General features: G+C 40.9%; 2 protein-coding genes and 1 pseudogene across 6 annotated transcripts; all 3 read left to right on the top strand.

Moving 5' to 3' along the window:
• The first annotated feature begins 24 nt into the window (after positions 1–24).
• pbxip1b (pre-B-cell leukemia homeobox interacting protein 1b) lies at positions 25–10,695 on the top strand. 5 transcript variants are annotated; one of them, XM_084943151.1, is made up of 11 exons: positions 25–150; positions 1,915–1,993; positions 3,236–3,311; positions 4,200–4,270; positions 4,795–5,188; positions 5,944–6,186; positions 6,366–6,389; positions 7,067–7,119; positions 7,340–7,453; positions 7,603–7,693; positions 8,037–10,695. In XM_084943151.1, the coding sequence occupies exons 2-11, from the start codon at positions 1,943–1,945 to the stop codon at positions 9,566–9,568; spliced, it is 2,649 nt and encodes an 882-aa protein (XP_084799277.1). In that variant the 5' UTR covers positions 25–150; positions 1,915–1,942; the 3' UTR covers positions 9,569–10,695. The 5 variants fall into 5 exon arrangements, with proteins under 5 accessions (XP_084799277.1, XP_084799276.1, XP_084799274.1 ...); XM_084943150.1 differs by having other exon boundaries at positions 8,034–10,695; XM_084943148.1 differs by having other exon boundaries at positions 7,603–7,837.
• Positions 10,696–12,295: 1,600 nt separating this feature from the next.
• LOC146377739 (protein S100-A11-like) lies at positions 12,296–14,571 on the top strand (annotated as a pseudogene).
• A 953-nt stretch (positions 14,572–15,524) lies between these two features.
• On the top strand, positions 15,525–22,774 carry LOC146377738 (protein S100-A16). Its single transcript, XM_084943142.1, has 3 exons — positions 15,525–15,707; positions 22,091–22,212; positions 22,323–22,774. The coding sequence occupies exons 2-3, from the start codon at positions 22,093–22,095 to the stop codon at positions 22,476–22,478; spliced, it is 276 nt and encodes a 91-aa protein (XP_084799268.1). The 5' UTR covers positions 15,525–15,707; positions 22,091–22,092; the 3' UTR covers positions 22,479–22,774.
• The last annotated feature ends 1,247 nt before the right edge of the window (positions 22,775–24,021 follow it).

Below are 24,021 nucleotides of genomic sequence, written 5' to 3'. Positions count from 1 at the left end.
CAAACGCGTTCTGTGATTGGACGAGAAGAGCATGGCTCAGTAAGTTCTGGAGGCACGTTATAAGTTGTCAAGTTTGATGGGAAGAATCAAAGAAGTCCCAGCTTGCGTCTGTGGCGTCCTCTGAAGTCTAAAGTAAAGTGACAGACCACGGTAAGACCCACCTGTATTTTTGATTGTATTACAAGATAACGACGTATTTTCTAGTGTCGTTTCTTCTCCCTCTGTGTCGCAAACGTTCACCTTTTCCTGGTTGCTCGGCAGACGTTGAAGTGGAAACGTTTTTTTAAGGACTAATGTCAACAACTTTCGGCTTGTGAAGCCTTTAGTAGTCTACCAACAGCGGCCCTCACCACATGTGAGAAGTGATATTTCTGAGTTTAACCAGATGTTGTTGTCTTCTTTAAGGCCGTGTGACATTTCCTGTCGCAGGTTATGAACTTCTTCCAACTAACCCCGACCCTTTTTGCATAGTGATAAGAGCGGTCTGCTTTTAGCGGTGATGCTGTGTGGAGCTGGCTGTAGCTCGCAGCCCAGCGTCGGCTGTCCTCATGGAAAGTCTTGTAGTTTATCTCTTGACCTTTTTTGGTAATTTTTCCACGCAGAGGCAAAGACGCTGCAAAAAAAAAAAAGAAAAAAGGAAAAAAAGAAAAAAGATTAACAGTCTAGTCTCTGGAAGATAACACACACATGCAGATTAATGTCTGAAGAGATAAACTGAGATTAGACGCATGTACTGTGGAAGTATGATCTTGCACTGACTCCTACAGCTAGAGCTTAAAGATTAAATTAAATGCTATTCGTACCGATCAGTGAATAAGATCAGACCAGGATGTTATTTTTTTTTTCTCCCTCCCTTGTGTTGCATGTAAAATAATCCTTTTTAAAACTGTCCTTTATTACATTTCTGCCTCTATTTTATTCCCCATGGCCATCTTCTGCATGCTCCCTCTGTCTGTCTCTAGTCAATCTCATGGTAGCTATATTTAGCTGGCATCTATTTAAACCATTCCACTATATCCTCCACAATGCTCCTTGGGCCCCCGGCTAGATTCAGTAGGCTTCTCTTGGGAGGCACTCGATTAGGAGACCTAAATAGCAGAGCTGGGAGAGAATTGAATTTGGGGAGTGAAGTGTGTCATTACCCAGACAGTGTGGTATTAACTTAAGTGCCTCGTTCTTTCAGCATTCATACAAAACTAGACTGGATGCATATAAATATGTCTCGCTCTTATGCTACCTTGTGTAATTTGAAAGGAAAAGCTTTATAAAAATCTAATACCTGACACTTCCACCTAACAAGGAGGTGACACTGAAGTGGTTACATGGGAGATAATTTTCTCAACTACTGTGGTGGCAGCTAAGATGAATGATCTTACTGTAAAATAAGTGATTCCAAAGCAGTGGGCAGATATAGTGTACACCACAAATGTGCTCATTTGTAGACCTCTGTTTAAGAGACCAGTACCTTTGAAATGGACAGCCCATTGTAGTGCCGGCCTTAGTTACCCATGTCTCTGCCAAAACATTTCCCAGCTAGTCAAAAGCCAGGCTGGCCAAAAGGCTCACAACACACATAAACTACTAATGAAGAACTGAATGCTCCCAGGGAATTAGACTTCCTGCTCACATACAAAATGCACACACTCACACAAAGACCTCAGTAACACATTACAGTCAGACCTTTATTGGCAAAATGGGTGAGGCTGAGTAGTAGAGGCTTGTATTCAAATTGGGTAAACAACAAGCGTAAATTTCTTAAAGCTGCAGTCCTCATGTTGTTACTGTAATTGTAAGCTAGTGGCACATTGTTAGTTGTCTCTTCTGTAAGTCAAACTGTAAAATATGCATGGCTTTGATTCAGGGTGTACGTATATACGCTCTTCACATTGTTCTCTATGTTGTTCTTTGTTGCAGGAGAGACACGCAAAGTCTCTTGGGGGCCATGTCTGGCACTGGGAGTGCTAATAACAGCTGGACCATCCTAACTCCTGAGGTATCATCGCTCTGTATAGAGCACTGGAATACACAGGCTTTAAACAAAATGCTTTATTAAAAAAAAATTACTGGTCTCAGTTTATTTTCTTTCGGTTACCTAAATATGAAGTTTGTTTTCTGTACTAAGTCTGTCTTGATCTTTCTGATTTGACTAGTATTCGGGAAGACAAACTATTATAAGATCTTCTCATTTGTGAGCCTGTTAAAGAGGGTGATGCTCAGTCACTCATTATTGTTATTATTCCAGTAACGCTATCTAAATGAATATATATAAAGAATCTTGTTTTATCTTTAAAAGTTGTGGATTATGTTGCCATATTTTCTCAGTAAGGACTCGTCCATAACTACAGATAACACATGTTGTGGGAAATTTAGTTATGCTTCATAAGTCTGAAAGAAAAAAATACATTGTAATATTAGATTTTTAATTCGCTAAATATCAAAATTGGTATTGGTGTTGAAAATGAAACACCTGTGAGGTTTCTTTGATTTTCAAGTGGTCTTAAAAGTTTTTCAAGCTTTCTGAGGCTGCTTTTTCACTCATTTTCAGTCCAGTTTTTGTAATTTAATGATTTTCTTTTTTGTTTATTTGTTAAGCCACTTAACACTGAATCATTATTGCATCAACAACATGATTTCCAGAAAGCTATTAGGGGAAAAATTTGGCAGATCTTGACATGGTGTGCAGTGTATCCTGACACAGGACCTGAGAGCATCTTTTTCTTCACTTGATCACTGAAGCCTCATCAGAAATGGCCTCAGTGAAAGGGTAGCTGTCAAGAGGCCATTCTTAAGAGATGGAAACGCAGAGAAAAGGTCGAGATATGCTGGATTACACAAGAACTGGACTGAAACTTATGGCAGCAAGTCTTATGGAGTGATGAATCCAAATGTAAAATTTTATGGGTCACATCAAAACAGCAGTAATCCCAAACACACTGATGGTGCAGTAAAGGCATATTTGCATAGAAAAACACACAGTGGAACACTCAGCTATGAATTGGCCTCCACAGAGTCCAGACTTCAACATTTTTAAAGCAGCGTGGTATCATGTGGACAGAGAACAAAACAAAAGGCAGCCAACACCCAAAGAAGAGCTTTGAATGTCCTTCAAGAAGACTGCTTTTGGTTTTATATAATGTGTGTTTGTACATTGCAGTAAATGACTGCACCCTGATGGGTGGCTTAATATTTTGCACAGCATTGGATTGTTCTCTGACTGGGTGTTTGTCTTTCTTAGGAAACTGCTGCTGAAACCCTGAAGCCTGTGATAATGGGGACGGAGTACCATGGAGAAAGCCATACAACTGCACCAGGTGCCTTCACATCCATTCATTTTCTCAATTGCATATCCACATTAGGATCGGAGTATACCTGAAAATACTAACTTTTGTAGCAAGTGCATTTACCAAGTTTGGCAAACTGAATGTGCTTTCTCTGCTTTACAGGCAGTTTGTAAAGTGATTGCTTTGCACTCATTTGATGCTTTCCATGAGATGTGGATAAAGTTGTGAGTCTGGATTGACAAAGAGAAAGACATTTGGCTGGCTTTCTTGTATTTTTCCTTGGAAATGTTTTGTTTTGTTCTACCGCTAATGTCTTTTAAAGAGTGTTTGCATATTTAAAATGCAAAATTATACTTTTTTTTTTTTTTTTTTTTTTTTTTAACCTTTATTTCTGTTGATTGTGTGCAGAAATAAAGGTAAGTAAGGTTCCGAAGATGCATACATGCAAACATGGGTACTTACACACACATGTCAGTTGATTAATGCGAGCTGCTGTGCCTTGCACACAGAAAACATGAAGTGTGTGTTTCACTACATCAGTGTGTAGTTGGTGCTTGAAGAGGTTCTTTAAATGATGGTTTAGGTTTAATGTATAAATTCAATTTTTACAAGAGTGTCTCAAAAATAGTTTTACTGGCTTGATGTAATATTCTGCAGTTAGTGCATTAGAGCTTTGAGCCTTCCAGCTATTATTGCAAAGTTATTACCTAAGCAATCAGAAACGACTGTAATCAAAGAAAACAACTGGTAAAGCAGAAAAAATACACCTCATCACCACTGCTTTTCACCCTGCCTGTGCATACTGGGGGCAGGTGTTGGTGTCACGAGTAGGAATTGCTCCACTTCAAAGAGTCAGGATTGAAAAATGTTGAACTGCTGCCCTAAATGGCTCCCCTCCTGTGTCTGTGTTTGATCCAGGTTCTGGGGACAACAACCAGCCTGCAAATGGTGCAAAGTCTGCAGAAGGGCTCCCTGTGGAGAACTACCTAGTAAGGCAGCAATACATGCAATGTTCTGTTCTGTAACAGTACCATTTGTCACACGGCTTTGCTGAATGTGTAGCCTTGATTGGCCAAAGAAAGTATTCTCCTCTCCCACGTTTTAATTTTCTAATAATCCCGGGGCTTGAATGATTGCTAATTTTTGAATGCTCAAAGAATAAATACTAAAACTATTTATAGTGTAGTGAGAATGCTTGATTCTGATTGGACAGAATTTGCCTTTTTTTTTTTTTTTTTTTTTTTTTTTTTTTCCAGGTAGCAGCATTATCCTTCTCATTTGTTCCTCAGATTTGGAAAGTGACTCATTTCAGCTGTAGCTTAGAGACGGCGTTCTTCATGCTAAAGATAACACAACACAATATTTCTGTTTAAATAACATTTAAACCTTTAAGACCAAACTTGTATTGCTTGGCTTTTAACCAAAAGTGCCAAACTATAAGAAGTGCAAAAACTTTCAACTACTTTTTTTTTTTTTTTTTTTTTTTTTATAATGACCTTATTCTTATATCCAGGTACCAAAAGAAAAAACAGCAGAGCTAAGTGGAGGCTTGAGTGCAGATCAGCCCACCTCTGTGCCCACTTCTGTCACGGATAACCCCATTCCTTCCTCTTTGGAAGTCTCCAGCAACTTGAACCATGGCAGTGATGAAGTCAGCCAGGCAGGGGGCCTACCTGAGGGCCCGGCGCAGAGCAGCTCTGACCCCGATTCATACTCTGACTCCTACACTCATGTAGCTCCTTCCCCTGATGAGCCCCCACTCTTACCGTTGAGCACAGAGACTCTTGGAGGTGCAGAGTGTGTGCAGGTGGAAGGAACGCAGCATCTGCGAAATGGGGAGGAGCTAAAACAAGAAGGGGAGGAGTCAGATGCATATCTAAAGACAACTGACTTGGGAAAAGAAACGGGTATGAACAGGGCGAAAGTCGGGTCATTATTACTTTAATATTAGAAAAACTTTATTATGTGTATGTCACTGTATACATGGCATGCAGCCTTTCTCTTCTGCTATTGGAGACTAAGCCACATGTTCTATTTGTGTTTGAAGTGTATTTGTTGGAACACCTGGTTATGGACTTTTTCAGTATCTGGGCCAGGAGGTTGTCTGGAGAGGCTGTGTGTGGAGGGGAGCATGATGTGACAGAAACCTTTAGTTACATGACACCCTGCAGAAGTAAATTGGCTTCAGAGGGACAGGAACCACTTAAAATTTTTTGCAATGTAGTGGTTTTGGTTTGTGTCACTTTTTACTGCTGCACCATCAAATGATTGGTCTTCTTTTACTCTGTTCTGCACTTTTTTTTTTTTTTTTCTTACAATTTGTTTAAAAAGTAAAGTTCAGCATTAGTGATGTCTTTACAGAGCCAGTTATATCATTATTGCTCTTTTCTTTCAAAGCCAGACTGATTTGTTGAGTTTAAATATAAGAAAGTGGAGCAAATTAACCAGCATACCCTGCTTAGCTGCAGTGCTATCTTATATCAGCTATATAAAGGCAAGAAATATCTGTACTGCAACTTTGTGCTTAAAATAATTACTCTGCTGGGGGTTGAAATTTCTGATTGCATATTGTTGTGGTGTTTTCAGTTTATATTTGAGGTGTTCCTGCAACTTAATTATTGGTAGAACTACACCTTAATACTGTTTTCTTTCACCCCTCCAGACCCCCCTGCAGATTCAGAAGTGAGTCAGGAGAGGACCGAGAAGGCTGGTGAGGAGGGAGAGTCAGAGGTGAGGAAGAGAAGGTCCCTTTTAGCATCTCTGGAGCAGATTGGGAGAAGAGAAGAGGAAGAGGAAGTGGACGAATTTCAGCTCCCCCAGCGAGAAGACGACAGCGGGTTTTCTGTGAACAAGTGCATCCTAGGTGCTCTCATTCTGTTAGGCCTTGGCACCATTTTTTTCTCAGGTAGGCATGTTACGAAGGTTAACGTTTCTTTCTTTCTTTCTTTCTAATTAGATTTTTTTGGCAAGCTCTTTGCCTGTTTTAAAATTATATTTTAAAGGTAAAAGCTTAAAAGAATAGAAAGTAACTAACACTGGATTAGATGAAGGATGCTCCGAGACTGAGGTGTATTATACATGCAGGTATCTTCATGGATCTGGATGAGGGTAGGTTCTTTCTGTGTGTATGTGTGGGTCACTGATTTAATTAAGTCTCTGTTGGCCACAGCATGTTTGCATGTGTGAGGATGCATGCAGGAAAAAAGCCTTTGCATGTAATACTTTGCAGAAAAAAAGCTTTCAAAGTTCTTTACGCTGTTAAATGTGGGGTTTTGTCCTGATACTCGGTGTAGGTGTTGTCAAAAGACAACCTTGTTGCTTTGAAGGGACCAAGAACGACAGTTAGTAAATATTAGTTTTAGAAGCCTGTAAGCTCAGTTTGTCACCTGATTTTGACGTACAGTTTGAAAAGCAAAGGCGTGAGAATGAGGTAAAGGTGAAAACAGGATTCATGAGGACTTCACCAAGGAATCTATACATTTTTTTTCTGTTGCATTTACAAATGCATTTGTAATGAAGTGTATTATGAATGCTTCTTTTCTGCTCAGCTGAATTTCATTTTACTGTCAGAAACCTTAAGCATGTTGTTTCTGGGTAATTGCACTTTTTTTTTTTTTTTTTTTTTAAATGAAAAGTAGTGTGTGTGTGTGTGTGTGTGTGTGTGTGTGTGTGTGTGTGTGTGTGTGCATATACATATATATGTATGAGAGTTGTTTTTTTTTTTGTTTTTTTTGCATGCTATTTTTAATTTATTACTTGCATTGAAACTAATATTTGCGTTGCAGAGAGCGACTATAGTACAAGGGATCTGAAAGATACAGAGCTACCAGGAAAACGGGTCAGTGCAATGTCTACTCTCCCTCCACTGTGTCTCTGTTTCTTCTAGTCTAACCTTTATTTACTGTATAATGAGTATGGCAATTTTTAAAAAAAATTAATTTTACTGTACAGTGACTTGTTCTTGTTCTTTCCCGTTCCATTAACACCTCTTTTTCTTCTCCACTCCTCCACCTGGCAACAGTTATTTTGAGAAGACGTGTAATTCTGTTTGTTGACAGGAGTGGCTTAACCCAGAGGCTCCTCCGTCCCCACTAGATGCTGACAATTCAGAGCTTTTAAACAAGCTAGCCAAAGGGAATGAGCAGATTTCTGTGCTCCAAGCCCAACTTCAGGTGTGACTCCATTCTGTCTCTCACCTCGTCTCCTCTGCGTGTGTACAGTAATACACATGTATTTATACAAATGTGCGTCTGTGGATAAAGGTGTCAGTGAGTGTGTGGTATTCTCACAGGACCCTCTTTTTCTGTTCTTCTTTAAACAGGCACAGAACGAGGAGCTAAAAGTAGCCCAGGGACAGGCAGCAGAGGGAGCAAAGGAGCGGCTGAGGTGGGAGGCGGTGGAGAAGGAAAACAGTAGGTTGAAGACAGAGATGGCTTCTCTTCCTGTCCTTCAGAAAGAGAATGAGAGGATGAAGAAAGAGCTGGAGTCATTCCCGGCCCTACAGAAAGAACTAGAAACTCTGAGATCCACTGTGACAGAATTAAAAGTCTCCTCAGGTACAAAGGGAGCAAGGGAGGAAGAAGGGAGGGGATGTGGAGGAGAGTAGGAGATCTAGAAGGATGAGAGTTATAAGAAAGCTTGGGAGTAGATTAGTCATTTAGTGATTTGCTTTCTTCTCTCTGTTTTTGAAACGCAATGCACACTTGTATCTTTTTTTCTTTTTCTAACTTTGACTTTTTGTGGTTGCTCCAGCAGGCAGTCAAACAACTCAAGCCTCCGTGAAGCTCGCTACATTGCCCCCACCTGGTCAGCCAGAGGACAGCAAGCAGGAAACGGCTGGATCCACAGGGCGACAGACAAAGCATCCACGAGATGACCCAAAGCAGAAAAAGAAAGATGTGAAGAGAGATCGTTATGACTTGGGCGAGCAGAAAGAGGGAAAAGAGAGAAAAAAATCTGTAGGGATGGAAGGAGAGAAAAAGGGCCGTAAAGATGGAGGTAAAAAAGAATGGAAGAAGGAAAAACATGAGCAAGGAATGTTTGATAAGGAAGGTAGACAGAAGAAGCATAGTGAAGGGGAAAAACAGTGGAAGGAGAAAGACTGGAAGAAAGAGAAGACTAGCAGAGGTGATGAAGGAAAGCCATGGAAAGATGGGGAAGGAAAAAGAGAGCGGACAGAAAAGAGGGAGAAAAAAGAATGGAATGAAGATGTCGATAGGAAAAGACCAAAGCATGAGAAAGTGAATGAGGGTAAACAATTGGGAAGTAAGAAGGAGAACAAGCACTGGAAGGAAGGAAAGGATCATGAGGGGAGACAGAAAGAACAAAAGGAATGGAAGAAGCTGAAAGACGGCTTCAAAGAAAGTGGCAAAGTGCAGTGGGAAGATGAAGAGTGGAAGGAGAAAGGAGAGAGAGAGTGGAGAAGAGGCACTGAGAGGAATGATAAAAATGACAAACTTCAGGGTAAAGCAGGGAAAGAAAAGGATGAAAGGAAACGGTGGGAAGGCAGTAAAAATCATGGCAAAGACGGATCGAGGGAAGATGACAGGAAGCGATGGAATGAATATGAGCGGAAGAGTCAAAATGGGAAACACGATAAGGAATGGAAGAGCAAGGACAAGAAGTGGGAACAGTCGAAACGGGAGCAATCGAAAGAGAGAGACGGGAGGAAGGAGAAGAAGCCTAATGAAGACTGGAAAAAAGACAAATCGCAATTCCAGAACAGCAAAGATGTATACAAGGTTAAAAATAATCATGGCAAAAAGGAAGAACATCAGTACGGAGACCAAAAGCAGCCTCATACACACCGCAAACCCTCCATGGGGCAGCCTGAGTACTGGGTCCAGCAGAGAGAGCGTCTCCAGCACAGTCCTAAACCTCCACAGGAGTGCGACTCATTGGAGTCCTGTGCAAAGGCTGAGCGGCTGCTCCCTGTCCACTTACCCGAGTTTGAGGCCATCCTCCAAACCTATCTAGCTAAGGCAGAGCAGGCAGGTGTCGATAATTCCAAAAGAGAGGAGCTCAAAAAGCTGGCCACGCAGTTTTTTAAGGATGGCGTTTTTGTTCATGATCAGATGAGCTTTCAAGATTTTGTTGAAGATTTGAGCGATATTTTAGAAGACATGGTGGAAGAGGACGAGGATGGGGAACAAGATAGCGCCATAGAGGATGAAATGGAGGAGTTTGAGAGAGAAGTCATGAGAAAGTTTTCATTGCGAGGAGCTGGAGAGAAAGAGGAGAGAATCAAAGGGGACTGGAGAAAGGAGAGCGGACAAGGACGTGGCTGATGAAATGATAGAATTGATGGATCTGTCAAAAGTGGCTAAAAGGAGTCGGAGCGAGCGAGGGTTTACTCAAAGGGAACATTTCTTATTGGACCACAAAGGCTTAAAGTATACATTTATCAACCTGTCATGCTTTTTGCAGGACAACCTTTTGTGTTTTACCTCCATCTGCTGTCCACTTGTGGGTTTTTTTTGTTTTGTTTGTTTTTTTTGAGTGCTCATATGCAAACACTTAATGCACTGTTACATAGGAAGGGCTTGAACGTACATCGTGTGTGTGTGAAGTGCTGAGTCTGATATTTTAAGAATCTGTATAATACATCTTAGAGATGGTGACAGACAAATATTGCTAGCCTAAAACAGTCCCACTAAATGTATGAACATTTACTTACAGCTGTTTATTTGGGACCGACCACCTGCAGCTACTGTGAATGTCCGTTAGTGTGAAAGTCATTGCTATTCACAATTCTCTTACACTGTTGCTCTCATTAAGATTTCTAAAAGATGCTGTACAGTCTTATTCAAACACTACACTTTCACTATTTTCTGCAAGCGGCACTGTGCACTTTTAAAATCTGCTTATTCGCTGATCATGGCTGTTTTTGTTAATTAAACATGGACTGCTGAACGAATTGAGTGAGGGTCTGTGGTCATGACACTTGTGTTTGTACATACATTATGCTTGTGTTTAGGAACTTGCTTAAATCTACAAATGTCTAATTAACTTATTTTATAGGTATAATATAGAGAATTGATGGGCACATGAGATTTTGACATGTTGAGCATGTTTATTGCTGTTCAGGTGTGGAGCTTGTGCAGATGTCCTTAAGTTATTGCTTTGTGATGACTGTAACATTTGTTTGTGGTTGGTGATGGTACTTAAGAGATTTGTTTTCAAAAATACTTTCTTTATCTCTTTACGTGTGGATAAACTTATGAAATGTAGCAGATTTAAAGGCCTTCAGCACCATAGAGATTGTTTTTTTGTTTTTTTTTGTTTTTTTTTGTTTTTCAAAGGTTGCCACACAGCGTGTGGTAGCACAGAGAACTTTAAATGCCATTACAGTTGTGTTTTCCCATGTTCTTGGCATTAAAAAATAATAAATGTAATTCCTCTCTGTGATGAATAATACTTTTTGTCTTCCTTTAACTCACCTGTTTAGTCTTTAAAGAATACTTCCTGAAGTGTATGCTCGCTGTAACAAGTTCTCCATAGTGATGACAGATAAGCCACGGGCTCTTGCCACACACTGTATTTTTTCTACACTATTTACAGACTCAAACAGCTCCGACACTTTGCCCCAGCTGCAGCGCCACTGCCTTTTCAGTGCATTTCATTCGTGCGTCACTCCTCTGGGCCCACACCTACTATAAAGGAGGGATCATGATTAGTAGCTGTATGCCAGCCTGCTCCACCTCTTTGTTCAAGCTGTTAAACCACACCACATTGCCAAACTCATCTTATTAGATGCATTGAGCTCGGGGTGCCTTTGTTGCTGTGCCACACTGATACAGACAATTCTACAAGGTTGAGAACAAGAAGTTGTTTGTTAGTGAACATTTATCCTAATGTAGTCTGTCTGTACATCAACTGTTTCATTAACTTTGCTTCAGCAAAGAGAGATCAGCAGCCTTTATACCTGCTTTTTTTAAGTTAATCTTAAATAGAGAAGAAATTAGGATATTTTTTTAATCTATTGTCCCTTCCTATTGTGTACATCCATCCATTTTTCTTAACTTTATCCAGCTGAGTCATCTCCTTGTCTGATATACGCATTTCTTCCTTTGTCTTCAGCCAACAGTAGCATAGTTTCCGGTGGCATGCTCTTGGCCAACAGCACCAGAGGCGATCGTTAGTAGCCCGAGCTGCACCCAATCTGGTATGGAAATCTCATTCTTGATGATGTTTGATTTGGCAAAGAATGCCCTTCCTGACACAACCCTCCCAATTTATCCTGGCTTGGGACTGGCGCTAGGAGCACACTGGAATGCACCACCACGAGCACCCTCACCCCATGTCTAGGTTTGGAATAAGTCAGAGGACCTGGAGAGAATCTGTGCAGGCTCAGCATGGGGCCCAAAATAGCTGTGGATTTAAACACAGGACCTTCTTACTGTGAGGCCAACCACTGCATAACTACCTGCACTCCTGGGAACAAATGTGAGAAAGAATAGAGCAGTAGATAGTGACATATAGATTACTGTGATTTCATGTTATTCAGTCACGGAGTCTGTCATGTCAGTCAATCATTCTCTTTGTTTTAGACAGGAGAGTGGATGATGGACCTGGTTGAATATTACAGTTTTCCACATGTACCCTTCCTGCGTCAGAAACAGTCATGGTTCAGCGCATTGTCTGTACAACCCTGCAGAGGTCGTACTCTCAAGAGCAACATATCTCATAATTTCTTCAGATGGGATACTAACACTTCGACCTTCACTGTGACCTTAAACAAAAGTCAATAATTGTGACTATATTTCTCACCAATGTCTAATAGGATAAATGAATTAAGCTGTGAAATTTCATGTCCTAAGGGTCAAAGGTCAGCTTCACCACTACATGTCAATTTTCTAGAGAACATGTTTCAGGACAGTCTTTTACAAAATAACAGGCTGTGAACGTATTTACTTAAATTTGGTCAGAAACTGAACTGGTGACACTAATCTACTGAATTCATTTCATTTAATAATAAATGTGGACACATGTGGGCCTAAATTGATTGGTTGGGAATGGCCTACAACCCCAAGGCAGTAATTTAAGTTTATATTTAGCTTGAAACCTTTAGGCCTATGATGTTTGCCTCAAGGCCAAATGCTGGTGTTGTAGACTTAAGTAGCAATTGAGAACTTTAAGACAAGTCCTCAGACAGAGATACACCTGCAGCTACAGTCCCAGGATATCAATCTTAAAACAACTAGAAGCATTGGCCCACTGAAAGCACCGATGCTTTTATAAGACTGTGTGTAGGGAAGCAATTTCCAGCCCCCTCACTAAGCCATTTATTTTGAGTTAGTTGCCACACTCTCCTTCCCCAATGACAGCCAAGGGAATGGAAGGAGGAGAACTAAATACTGCTTTTTCAAGTATAAGGGGATAAAGATGTGTGTGTCTGGGTGTGTGCGTCATACAGCAGAGAAACAAAAACTAGAAGAGGGGATATTTGGATGATAAAGCCGATGTGCTTGTTAGTGCTAACTGCCTCCCTAATATGCCAATTGTGCACATCCTGTCAGAGCTTTAGAGTTTAAAAAAATTGTTTTATGAGGTAAAACCCAAGTGCCTCATTCTCATTCTCATTCAAAAGTTTCCATATGCAGACAGTATAATTATATACCTGATGTACTGCTCTACTTTTTGCTCTCCACAGCATTCTGCCCACATTTTCATACTCACAAGAAGCAAAGGAAATAAACTGTCTGTGCACTGGGATGACCCGCAAAAATGATTAAAAATAGTTAGCAGGCAGTGCAGAACGTTAATGTTAACCTCGCTTAGCTTCACTTCTCAGTCTTGTGGTGGTTTTCCTGAATGAGATGATGCATCTAGTAATCCATCCTTCTTCAAAGATTGGCTACATGCTGTGCGTGCATCTGAAAACACAGCTGCGTCATGGAAAAACATTTGTGGTTTCTTTGGAAATATGGTTTACACTTTTAACAATTCCAATGATTTATCTACTTAACCTGTCAACAGCAGGGTACAAAAGGAGAAGAAAGACGTTTGTACTCACCAAATACCTACACACACACAGCTGGTGAGTTTCCACTGTCTTTTATTCCAAATCAATGTTAGAATTCTGTTGAACTTCAGTATATCCTTTTAAAAGAGTCGGCCATTAATGCGCTGGTGTCTGGGTTCAAGGCCTGTGCTGGCAGGGATGGTTCCTCTGACACGCTGAGCAGAGATGAGTTTTACAGACTGGTGTCATCAGAGCTCCTTAACTTCGTCAAGGTAAAATCAGTGCACAGTAGTTTCATTTGTACCTCTTATTCATTGATCTAATAGTCACAGCAGGTTGGTTGCTTTACTTAAGTATCTATTACATTTTCTATTTCTATAGATGCCTGTTTTCTTTTTTGTATTGACTATTGGTTCAAAAATGTTCTGTACTTACAGACAGTTAATATGCGGATTTAGGCTGCAGGCTACTAACTGTTAGCACTTCTTGTACGCTGACTACGCTGAAAAAAAGACCAGATGCAACACAAAGTACCATACTTAGATATCAGTTTGAAGGCCCGCAGTTTCATTATTAAAGTATAATCAGGGAGACTCAATTTGCTCAAACTGAGTTTTGTTTCTCACGAAATTAATCATAAGGGGGAAGCTGATGTTATTAAGCGTTAGTCATCATCTATGTGAGCTCTCATCAACAGTTGCAGTCTTACTGGAGTTTTGAGTCATTTAACAGCTCTCCTGCCTGTGATCTTGACCATGAATGAGCAGTTACATCATCTCATATTGGGACAGGATATTACCCTCCATTTAATGCTTCACACTAAATGTCCCCCCCTCAAAAAAAAAAGTCTTGTGTTGTTGAGACTGTCTTGTCTGTGCTCTACGTGTTTGAAGGATAAAGGTCTGCTTTACCCCCAGTGTGGAAAATTCCACATGCTTCTTCTTGTTTGAATAGTTGTAATAATCGCAATGACCACTAGATGGGGACAGAGTCAATAGAGTTCTGTGCCAAACCACTTCTGCTGATGAAGCATGATTTTTTTTTTAAACTCGTTTGCATGCCAGTGTGTTCTGCTTGCCTCTGATCTCTCGCTCCATACACATGACCAGTGTTAACCGAATTTTTGCATTATCCACGGACTGAGACGGTTCTTTTTAGTATTGGATACATGTGATTTCCTGTTTTCCTGCAGAAAGCTGATGACCCTGCTGCCATTGATCAACGTATGAACTCATTGGACAAGAACAATGATGGAAGCTCAACTTCTTGGAATTCTGGCAGCTGATTGGGCAACTTGCGAGCAAGCATGGGAGGTTTAGCCAATAAGAGTGTCCTCGGATACTCTTTCTTTCGCAGTTCTGTGTGTTACTGTGTCGCCTGTGTGCCATGCAGTTAAAAAAAAAACGGGATTTCAGCCAGATGAAAAACACCCCAAAGCCCGTTTCAGTTTCACAGTTATGTGTTTTTTAGTCAATACTTTGTGTTTCATTTCCACCTCACGTGTTTGAAGAGGCTGTCAGGTAGATTCAGTCACTTTTACATAGCACTACACGGTTTCGGTGGTTTTAGAACAAATCCCAGCCCGCAGCGAAAACACACACGCTTTAAGCCCTGCGTGCTCACAGTCCTATGATGAAACTGCAGAATAGGAATGTAGTGTGTTACAGCCGTGTGTGTGTGTGTGTGTGTGTGTGTGTGTGTGTGTGTGTGTGTGTGTGTGTTTCTGTGTGCGCATTCCTGGCTTCCTAATCATCATCTCCCCTCCGGACGCCAACAGAGGTGGTGTTTAGGGAAAAATCTGAACTCATAAAAGAAATCTGAATAAAATGTAACAGGATAGTTCTGTGTTCTCTGCTGTCCAGTCTTTCATTCGTTACTTTGTATGTGTGTGTGTGTGTGTGTGTGTGTGTGTGTGGGGGGGGGGGGGGTCCTCTTTTTTGCTACATAACTCCATCTTTCCACTCTTTGAACCACTTTCAGGGTGTGGCTTGACTGCGTCTGTCTGTTCGTAAGGCTTTGAACACACACGCGCTTAAAACATGCGCGCGCTCTTGTCCCTACTTGTTGAGAGAAACTGTGCCAGAAAAAAAAGAACAATATAATATAATACATGTATATATTTAAAAAATAGCAAAGTTGCGGGTGTGAGTATTAAACAGAAGCAGAAAGTACGAATGTTTTTTGTAATCAAAAACGCTTTTTAGACTCTTTTGTGGAACAACGGAAATCTTTGTTAAGAAAATATTGCTGCGTTGCTCAAGCTGCGCCTCTTTCCACATTCCTCCTCTCCCAGGCACACGCCCTAAAACTGTGAAAAAAACTGGCTTGAGTCAGAAGTTAAATCACGGAAAAGATATGTGTAGCTGCTTAATCTAGAGGAAGCCTTGCGAGGAGGATCTGAAAGAAAGAAGCAGAGCATTTGCTGAGACAGTTTATATAGGCTTTTGTTCTCGCTCTCAAAGGTGAGTGCTTTTTTCTCTCTCCATTACGAGTTCTCTTCATTAATAAATTCAGCTGTTTCTTTTTTTTAATTACGAGTTCAAACGTTTCTACTCAACACAAAAAATTGAAAACTTGAACTTATTTTCTGCACCGTGTCATCAATTTTCTATTACTTGCCAGCCTCTCTATTGTCATTACCCAGCTTGGTGGCCACAGGGATCGGGTTCATCTTCTTGGTAATGTAACCCCAATCCCTTTACACTTACACAGAAACCGGAGTCTCGAGTCGTGTTTACTTATTTATCTGCTGTGTGTCACTCCTGCCCGTGGTCACTCTACAAATTGTGAGGATTAGTTAGGGCTAAATGTAAATGTGCGACGTGGGCAAGCCCCTAACATCTCCGTTACGCGCGGCGCTTACTAGTTTTGGCGTGTGCGCCGAGGCTGTTATCGCCCCGTTAGTCAATCATAATGTGACCGTTGTAACGACAGTCAGATTTGACTCTCATCACTGTGAATTATTAACGTTATGATAAGACTCCGGTAGTGAGACTCGAATGGCTTCGACCCGGTGTAGTAAATGAAGCGGAGGAGAAATAGCGACCTGGGCGATGACAGGTATGCTCACGGGGGAAGTGAGTCAGTCACACCTAGTGCAAACAACACGACCAGGGTGGAGCTGGTCACCCACAAGGATCAACGGTTGCTCACGTCGGTTGCCATCGCAGAAGAAGACAGAAAAAAAAAGAGAGAGATCCGTTTGGTCTGAGATGGGAAGCATGCTCAAACTTTCTCGGTTTTCGCGTTCTCAGTTTGTCTTCTTTAGTGGAGTAGTGAGGGGTGGGTTAGATGGACATACTGGGTTAAAACTGGTTTGCACATGACAAGTCTCATCTAGTTTCAGCGCTCATTACCTCACATTACCTCACATTACCTCCCTCTCTTTTGCTAGGTCTGCTCAATATTCATGTTATTCCGTTAATTCAGGAGTTCATGTAGCTACAGTGTGTATAATTTTAAGGGAGCTTAATGGGTTGCATGTTATAATACACCGGTGATATAAAAAAATAACTGCCATTATTAATTTATTTAATATTTATTGTTTAAAACTCGAATTCTTTTTTTTCTTTTGTGAGTTCTGGATGATTTTGTAACTTTAGGCTTCTAAAGATGTTTAAAACAGGAAAATCTAGCTCTTCTCTTATCTTACTGGTAATAATCCATGATGCTCACAAGCACATTAGCAGTTGCTGAACCACTCTGTGTAAAATGCAAAAAAGTGTCATTAAAAAAAACCCCTCATACCAACAATATGAACTGGGCTCCACTCAGGCTTTCATTCCACTACTTTCATTATTATTTTGCACACAAACAGACAAATATAGAGCATTTATTCAAATATATTCCTGGCTTTTAGTTTTGCTCTTTGCAGCTTTTTAAATTTTTACTCTCACCATCTCTTATCAAAGTTTGGTGGACACATGAGGTAAACTTTTAAAAAGTATATTCCTGTTCAAATGTCTGTATCAGATGTTGTTTTGTTTTTCAGTTTCCATTTAATCATTACAGTTGCAACTGACAAATCACTAGAAAACACATTGCTTCTGTTTGGCAACTAGCTGCCTTCTCTCTAATCACCATCTCCACACTCAGAGTTGGAATGTGTATGCACTAAGAGCTTGTACAAGAGCCACGATTGTCGTCATTACACGCTCCCTGCCCTTATCAGACAAACCCTACGGCCCTGCCACATGTTCCTTTCTACTCATTTTGTATTTTTGTGGCCCTGATGTCTCCGGTTCATACTGGAGCCTTCTTGGTTTTCTGCTAATCTTGTTACATTCAGGAGAGATGCTAATGGATTGTGGCCTGTCGAGCATTTTGATATATGGCCTGTAAACAGCCTGCTCCTGAGCTGTTTGACTTGTGGAGGATGTTAGGAAGGTGTTAAGACAATTATAGTAACGTATTAAATAATAATGAGCAGCAGGCTGATGACAGATGCTAACTTGAATGTTGAAAAGAGTTGTGTGTGTGTGTGTGTCAGTGTGTGCTGGCATGGCAGGGAGACATGAAACAAAATCCAGGGTTTGGGTGCCTGCTCTCATTCACCCAGTAATTAGGTTAATGCAACAGAAGTCCTAATTGGCATTGTCCTTCTTTAGATGAGTGTGTTTCTGCATATGTGTGTGTGCTTTTCCGTCTTTCTGCATGTCTATGTGTTCTAGTGTGGGCCAGATTAGGTGAGTAGTGTGAGCAGTGAGGCGTGACATCAGTGTCAGATGGGAGATTTACCAGCTTCTAAAGTTACCTCAGCGACATCACTCCAGGCACCAATGATTATTACCCATCCAGTGTCCACTGCTGCTTTGTGGTAGTTTCCAATACACACTGGAAATCCTGCAGCAAGGCCTCGCCCCCACGCTGCTGAGATACTTATCAATGCTGCTCAAGTATCTTCAGCTTTCATTCAGGGCTTTTGTTTTCTGCGAGCCATTGCCTTGGAATTCTACTTTGTTGAGACAAGAGAAAACTACACGGGAGTGACCTTAAAAGACCCCTGTGTTAGTCAAATTGTGCTTGGAATCATAATGTGCACATGCAACAGAAAATAACTGAAAATCTCTCTGATTAATCTGCATAGTAATTGTGTACTTCAGTCAAATTACTATGGTTATTTCTTTGTGTTGTTTTTTACATGTTATTTTTTGTTAGTTGTTTATTAGAGGTACAGGGCTCTGACGTGGCCCCAGATCTTTTCTTTTCTTTTTTTTTTTTTTTACCACAATTACTTGTAATCCTTTGCAGCTGTGAGCAGTTCCTGCATTTTCTTGGTGCGTTGCATTTTAAATAAAAAGCATGCACCACCAGCTCATTTGAGAATATATATACATATATATAAATATATGTATATATATCATCTCTGTGTCACATATGAAACCACAGACATTTTCACAGCAGATATTTGTCACAGTGGGGAAAGCACTAGTGTTCCTAATAATGGCATGGCTATGTTGAAATGTCTCAGAAAACCCTGACAGTGTGACAGTGAGCCGGGACCCTGTAACTGCAGTGTCTAAATGTTATTTTATCATCATTAATTACAGTATTTTAAATAGTTGCTTTTATTATTGTGCCTGCTTTTAAAAACAGACTAATGGAATTAATTAGTTGCATGCTTAAAATAGATCAGTAGAGTTTTGTTTTTTAGCTTTCTGTCATATTTCCAGTGTGTGCTGTGTTGATGTTGCTGTTTTTTATTTATTAGAGCTACCGGATTTGGCATCCAGTGAGATTGTAAATGGTTTGCTTTTGGTTTGCTTAGTGAGTGCAGGATGTGACGTTGGCATTCAGGTTATCTGTTAGTGTTTGGCTGACTAGTTGGGTGACATATTTCAGTGCGTACTTGTGTCCCTACAGTGCGCGGTAGTGTGTGCTGCTGCAGTCGGGCATTAGGCAGTAATCTGATCTCGCAGCCTCCTGTTCGCTTTTGGGGATCAGATGTCCACCGTCAGAGATCACAGCTCCCATTGTGTTTACCTTTAGAGACTCCCCATCTCTTCAGCCTCCCCTCACTCCCTCTCTTTTGCTCTGTTTACCTCCACCGGCATCCAGCCTGGGTCCCCTCATCGCTCCCCATTCCCCCTCTTCCCCTTCCGTGCTGACGTCAATTGTGTGTCTCACATTTCTCACATTTTTGACACTTACATAAACCAATTTAAATTTGCACTTTCAAAATCCGCTTGAACAATAATTTTCTAAAACTCTAAATATCAAACAAGGATTTGATATTTAGAAATCCTTGTAAAAATTGTTATTCATTAATTTTTTTGTTTTTCTTTGTTTAATTGTTTGCCCCTTATCATGAACATGGAGTCTTGCGTGATGACAGAATGATGTGATGTGATGAAATGATATTGGTTTCATTTTTGTGTAGATTTCTACTAAAAAAGTTCTTTTTATTTAACATTAAAACAGTTACGACTGAACACATAAACATTGTTTTTTAAAAAACAATAACCTCACATCGTTGAACTTTTTGATTAAAAAAGCAAGGCAAACGCTCAGAGGACGACATCCAGGCTTTTAAGGAGCCTGAGCTCAAGCAAGATGACAACAAGGCGGGGCTCTGAAGTTGTGGGAAAGGAAACATCAGCTCATCTACAGTGCACAGACCTTCACTGGTCTCAGCAGATTGAGGCAGCCTTCCTGCACGCTGTTTAACAGAAATCTCACATTATTCTTTTTCAACATCAGAGGAGAAAATTATCTCATTTGTTACTTCAATGGACTGCCCAGTCTTGAAGAATATGTCTCAACTTATTAAATTAGCTATAATAAGGACTCGGTGTATCCGGATCCAAGTCATGGATTGGTCTGTTATTTATTTGTTGTAACAATGCTTCTTGGGAAATCTTATACCATTAAAGTCTGTTCATTTCCCCCTAAATGGTACCACATTTGTTGACATGGGTTGCGCCCATGAAAAAGTTGCCAAATCTTCTCTGCTAATGCAAATAGCTTGTTCTGCTACTGACTCTTGTTTTGAACTTTTGGTACTCCAGTTCTGGCTATCAAGTGTCTAACTGTCTGTGATTAGCAGGCCTTGCTACAGCGGTCAACTGGTGTCTACTCCAAGCACGCCATGTTTGACTGATCTGAATTAGGCTTGTTCTATAGGACAACTTCAAGTGGGTGTTGCACAAAACCAACTTGCAGTATCATTTGGATTGTTCTTCAGTGCCATCTCCAAATTGAAGGCCAAGCTCCATCTAACAGGGTATATCAGAGACAGGCCGCGAAATCGACTTCCCAAGAAGGCTACTACATAAGAAGATCATTTCCTCACCCTATTAGCACTTAGGAACCACAGGCAGCCTTTAACAGATTTGCAGTCAAGGTTTGCAGGACGGTATGGCAGAGGGGTCTCTACCCAGACAATCCAGAAAAGACAGCACACAGCCAGTCGCTGGTCTCATAGAACTGCCAGGAGGCCTGATATGACCATCCTTCACCATTGGTGCAGCAACCATTCTGATTGCTGCACCAATAGGGTAGAGGAGGTGTGATTTTGTGAGGCAGCATCTCCCTCACTGGATAAACAAGGATTGTCGTCGTTAGAGGCACTCGCAATACAAAGATATCAAGATGAGGTTTAGCAACTGACCTCTGTGCTCGAACACGACAACGCTCGCTCCCACAGAGCAGGGTTTATCAGCGACTATCTGAAGAATTTGGGAGTGGAGAGGATGGAAGAACCTGCCTGCAGCCCTGACCTCAACACCGTTAAACACTTGTGGGATCAGCTTGTGCGTGCTGTTTGGGCCATAGCGTCCAACACAACCACACTGGCTGACTTGTGACAATTACTGGTTGAAGAATGAGATGCCATCCCAGACCAAGCTGGACCAAGTTTGTGAGCAGCATGAGGGGGAGGTGCCAGGCTGTTGTGGCTGTGTATGGTTCTTCCGTATGCTACTGAGGCCCCTGTTTGTTAAATGAATAAATTGTTAAATTTCCACATTACACATTGCTTTTCATGACCATGGGTCACTTAATCCCAGCTCAGGCTCCTCAGAAGCTGGTATGTCCTCTGAGCTCTCGCCTTCCCGCCCTAATGTCTCAACCTTGTCCACCTCGTCCGCTGACATCTGTAAGTCTGACTTCGCTTCTACAAGTATGAGTAAAGTCCTTCCTGCCTCACTTGGTCCTCTGCTTTCTGAATGGGACAAATGGTTAAAATGGGAGTTAGTAATTCTTGCTGTCCACTGCAAAGGACACTGAGTAAAAGGTTTGTTTTTAGGGGGTTAGAAAATACTGTACATTTCTGCAATCCTACTAATGTGAAGTTAAGAAAATGTCCCTAGAAAATGTGGAAGCTGCAATCTCCACCATTTTGAAAAGAAAGCACATGTTATCTGTTTGTCAAACTATTGCAAATGTGGCGTCAGAAGAAATCCCAGGATTTCCTCTTCACTTCTGTTCTTCCCACAGAGGATAAGAGGGTCTTAGGGGGATTTTTTTCTGTCTGGGTTTTGCCTTTTTAAAATCATCAGGTATTATAAATGACATGTTTGTCAATTTAAATACATCATAATATGCTTTATAATTTGGTTGTATAGAGTTAAAGGTCACGTAGTTGTGCACAAGCCTTCCACAAACTCACAGCTGACATTACTATTTTTCACAATCAGAACCAAACAAAGCATGAAATGTTCAATATGAAATAAGCGTCTCATCCACTCAATGTCCTGTTTAGTTTTTTGCATTATGATATTATTAAAGTTCACAGGAAAAGTATCTCATGGCACAATGTTTGAGAGTCTGAGAGTCTTCTAAGATATGTCTTTATCTGTCCTAAATTCTCATTTCTGCTTTGTCCTTGTCTCACTCTCTTATACAGATATGGAGTCCGCCATTAAGACGTTGGTGACCACGTTTGTTAAATCTTCCAGGGGGAAGGAGAACCTAGACAGCAAATCCTTCCAGAAACTGGTGGAGAAAAACCTCAGTGGTGTCATGGAAGTAAGTGTTTTGTGGTTGTCCGTCATGCTGCCAGTATATTAGAACATGAATTTAAAAGCAGTTGTAATCTCTAATCTCTTTAATATTTGTTTTTTTGTTTTTAAACTCAGGATGCAAGCAACTCCTCTGCTGTTAAGGAGATGCAGAGGGGACTGGATGAAAACAGCGATGGAAAGGTCAGCTTCGAGGAATACCTTACCCTGATAGGTTACTTGGCTAACTCCATGAGTCAGCGCAAGACTGAAAGCAATCCAGATTCATCGTAGATACTCTTGAAGTTGCAGTATTTGGAGAGGATCTGCATTCAGCCATTTTTTTTTCTTTTTGAGCTTATTAAATGTCTTTTTTTTTCATTTCCAAACATTCCAGCCACCATATATACATCAGATCATAATGATTTTTCTCTGAGATAGTTAACCGGCTATACTAGATCTTAATGTCTGTCCAAATGAACCTTTATGTAGTAACACTGTCACTGAAGGATTCTGAGCTGGTCTTTTTTATACCAATCCTGCATTTTATACCAATGTTTTCAAAATAAAAGCTTTATATTAAAATTAAATTGGTTTTTTTGGTCTGTGGTTGCTGCTGTTGCACATTTGTCAGTCTTTTAAGATTTCACCTTTGAACCTCCCTTTCTCATATACATTTCCTTTCTTTCTACATATGCAGAAGTACTTTATAAGTGCAGTAGTTTCTCTGTCATGATTTGACACTAATTGAATCATGCCCGCTCCTTTCCACAGATACCAGCAGCACTTGCTAAATATAGCTGCGACATCCCTGACTAGTCAAACTCAGCACCCTTTAGATGTATCACTTATTGCAACCTGATCCTGATATACAGTCCACACTTCCTATTGTGCACCACCCTTCACTCAGCAAGTCTATACATTCGGCGTATACAAATGTGCACACACACTCTGTGCTACCCCCCTTACTGGCACAGTATGATGCTCCAAAGACTCATTAATGAGAAGATGCTTTACCATCACTGCACTTTAAAACATGATCTCTTCATATGAAAAGCTTTAATGTTTAATTTTAAGCACAAGCCTGTCTATCATTCATTCAGAAACGCAATTACTTTCATGGTCTTTGGCTCTCGCTCTCACCATTATCCAGATGTCTCCAAGTCCGGTGGATGCCTCACACGAACTATTTAAAATATGTTTCTGTTCCAGTTCTCTGTTCTTGCTTCTCGGTTTTCTTCACGTGGTTTGTGCAAGGGTGGTGTGCAGCTTTAAAGGTGTGTCGTGAACTATTTCAAGAATTTTTTCTGTTCCTGTTCAAATATGTCTTTATTTGTGCTTTTTTTTGCATGTATGGTGTGTTTTGAAGCCAAAGGTGTGAATAGGCTTGTGAAAGTGCTCGTGTGTGTGTGTGTCCTTGCATTGTCATGTTCTCCTTTGTGTGGGGATTTCTCTGCATGACTGCCAGGTGCGATGGCTCCATTCATCGGTGCTACTCTGATCCTTCGGATAATATAACAAGCATGAGCCCCCGCCGCACCCCCCTCCTCCAGTGAACATCCTACCCCTACAATTAACCTAACAATGTTTTTGCTGCTTGAAACCGGGTGCTTTTGGATAAGCTATGGAGTTATTAATCTTTGCCTTGGTATAGCAGTATTTTAAGCACTTCCTGCAAGCCTTTCCTTTGTTTTGACATGAAGTACAAAGCGGTTGCACAACAGAGGAGCAGGGTAATCCACTATTTCAATAGCAACCTGTGACATGGTAAGCAATATGTCACTGTCACTGCACAACAGCCCATTGTGCTTGGAGCGCGCAGTTGGTCGAGTGAGTT

The sequence above is a fragment of the Perissodus microlepis genome, chromosome 11, assembly GCF_051167445.1.
Source record: "Perissodus microlepis isolate ML-2025 ecotype Zambia chromosome 11, ASM5116744v1, whole genome shotgun sequence".
Lineage (NCBI taxonomy): Eukaryota > Metazoa > Chordata > Actinopteri > Cichliformes > Cichlidae > Perissodus > Perissodus microlepis.
Note: the sequence above shows the minus strand (reverse complement) of the source record. Positions and strands in the feature narration are given on the sequence as shown.

Coding starts and splice junctions, on each gene's coding strand:
- pbxip1b (XM_084943147.1), top strand. CDS start 1,943: ATGTCTGGCACTGGGAGTGCTAATAACAGCTGGACCATCCTAACTCCT. Junction 3,312..4,199: donor AAGCCATACAACTGCACCAG/GTGCCTTCACAT, acceptor TGTTTGATCCAG/GTTCTGGGGACAACAACCAG. Junction 6,390..7,066: donor CTTCATGGATCTGGATGAGG/GTAGGTTCTTTC, acceptor TTTGCGTTGCAG/AGAGCGACTATAGTACAAGG.
- LOC146377738 (XM_084943142.1), top strand. CDS start 22,093: ATGGAGTCCGCCATTAAGACGTTGGTGACCACGTTTGTTAAATCTTCC. Junction 22,213..22,322: donor ACCTCAGTGGTGTCATGGAA/GTAAGTGTTTTG, acceptor TTTTAAACTCAG/GATGCAAGCAACTCCTCTGC.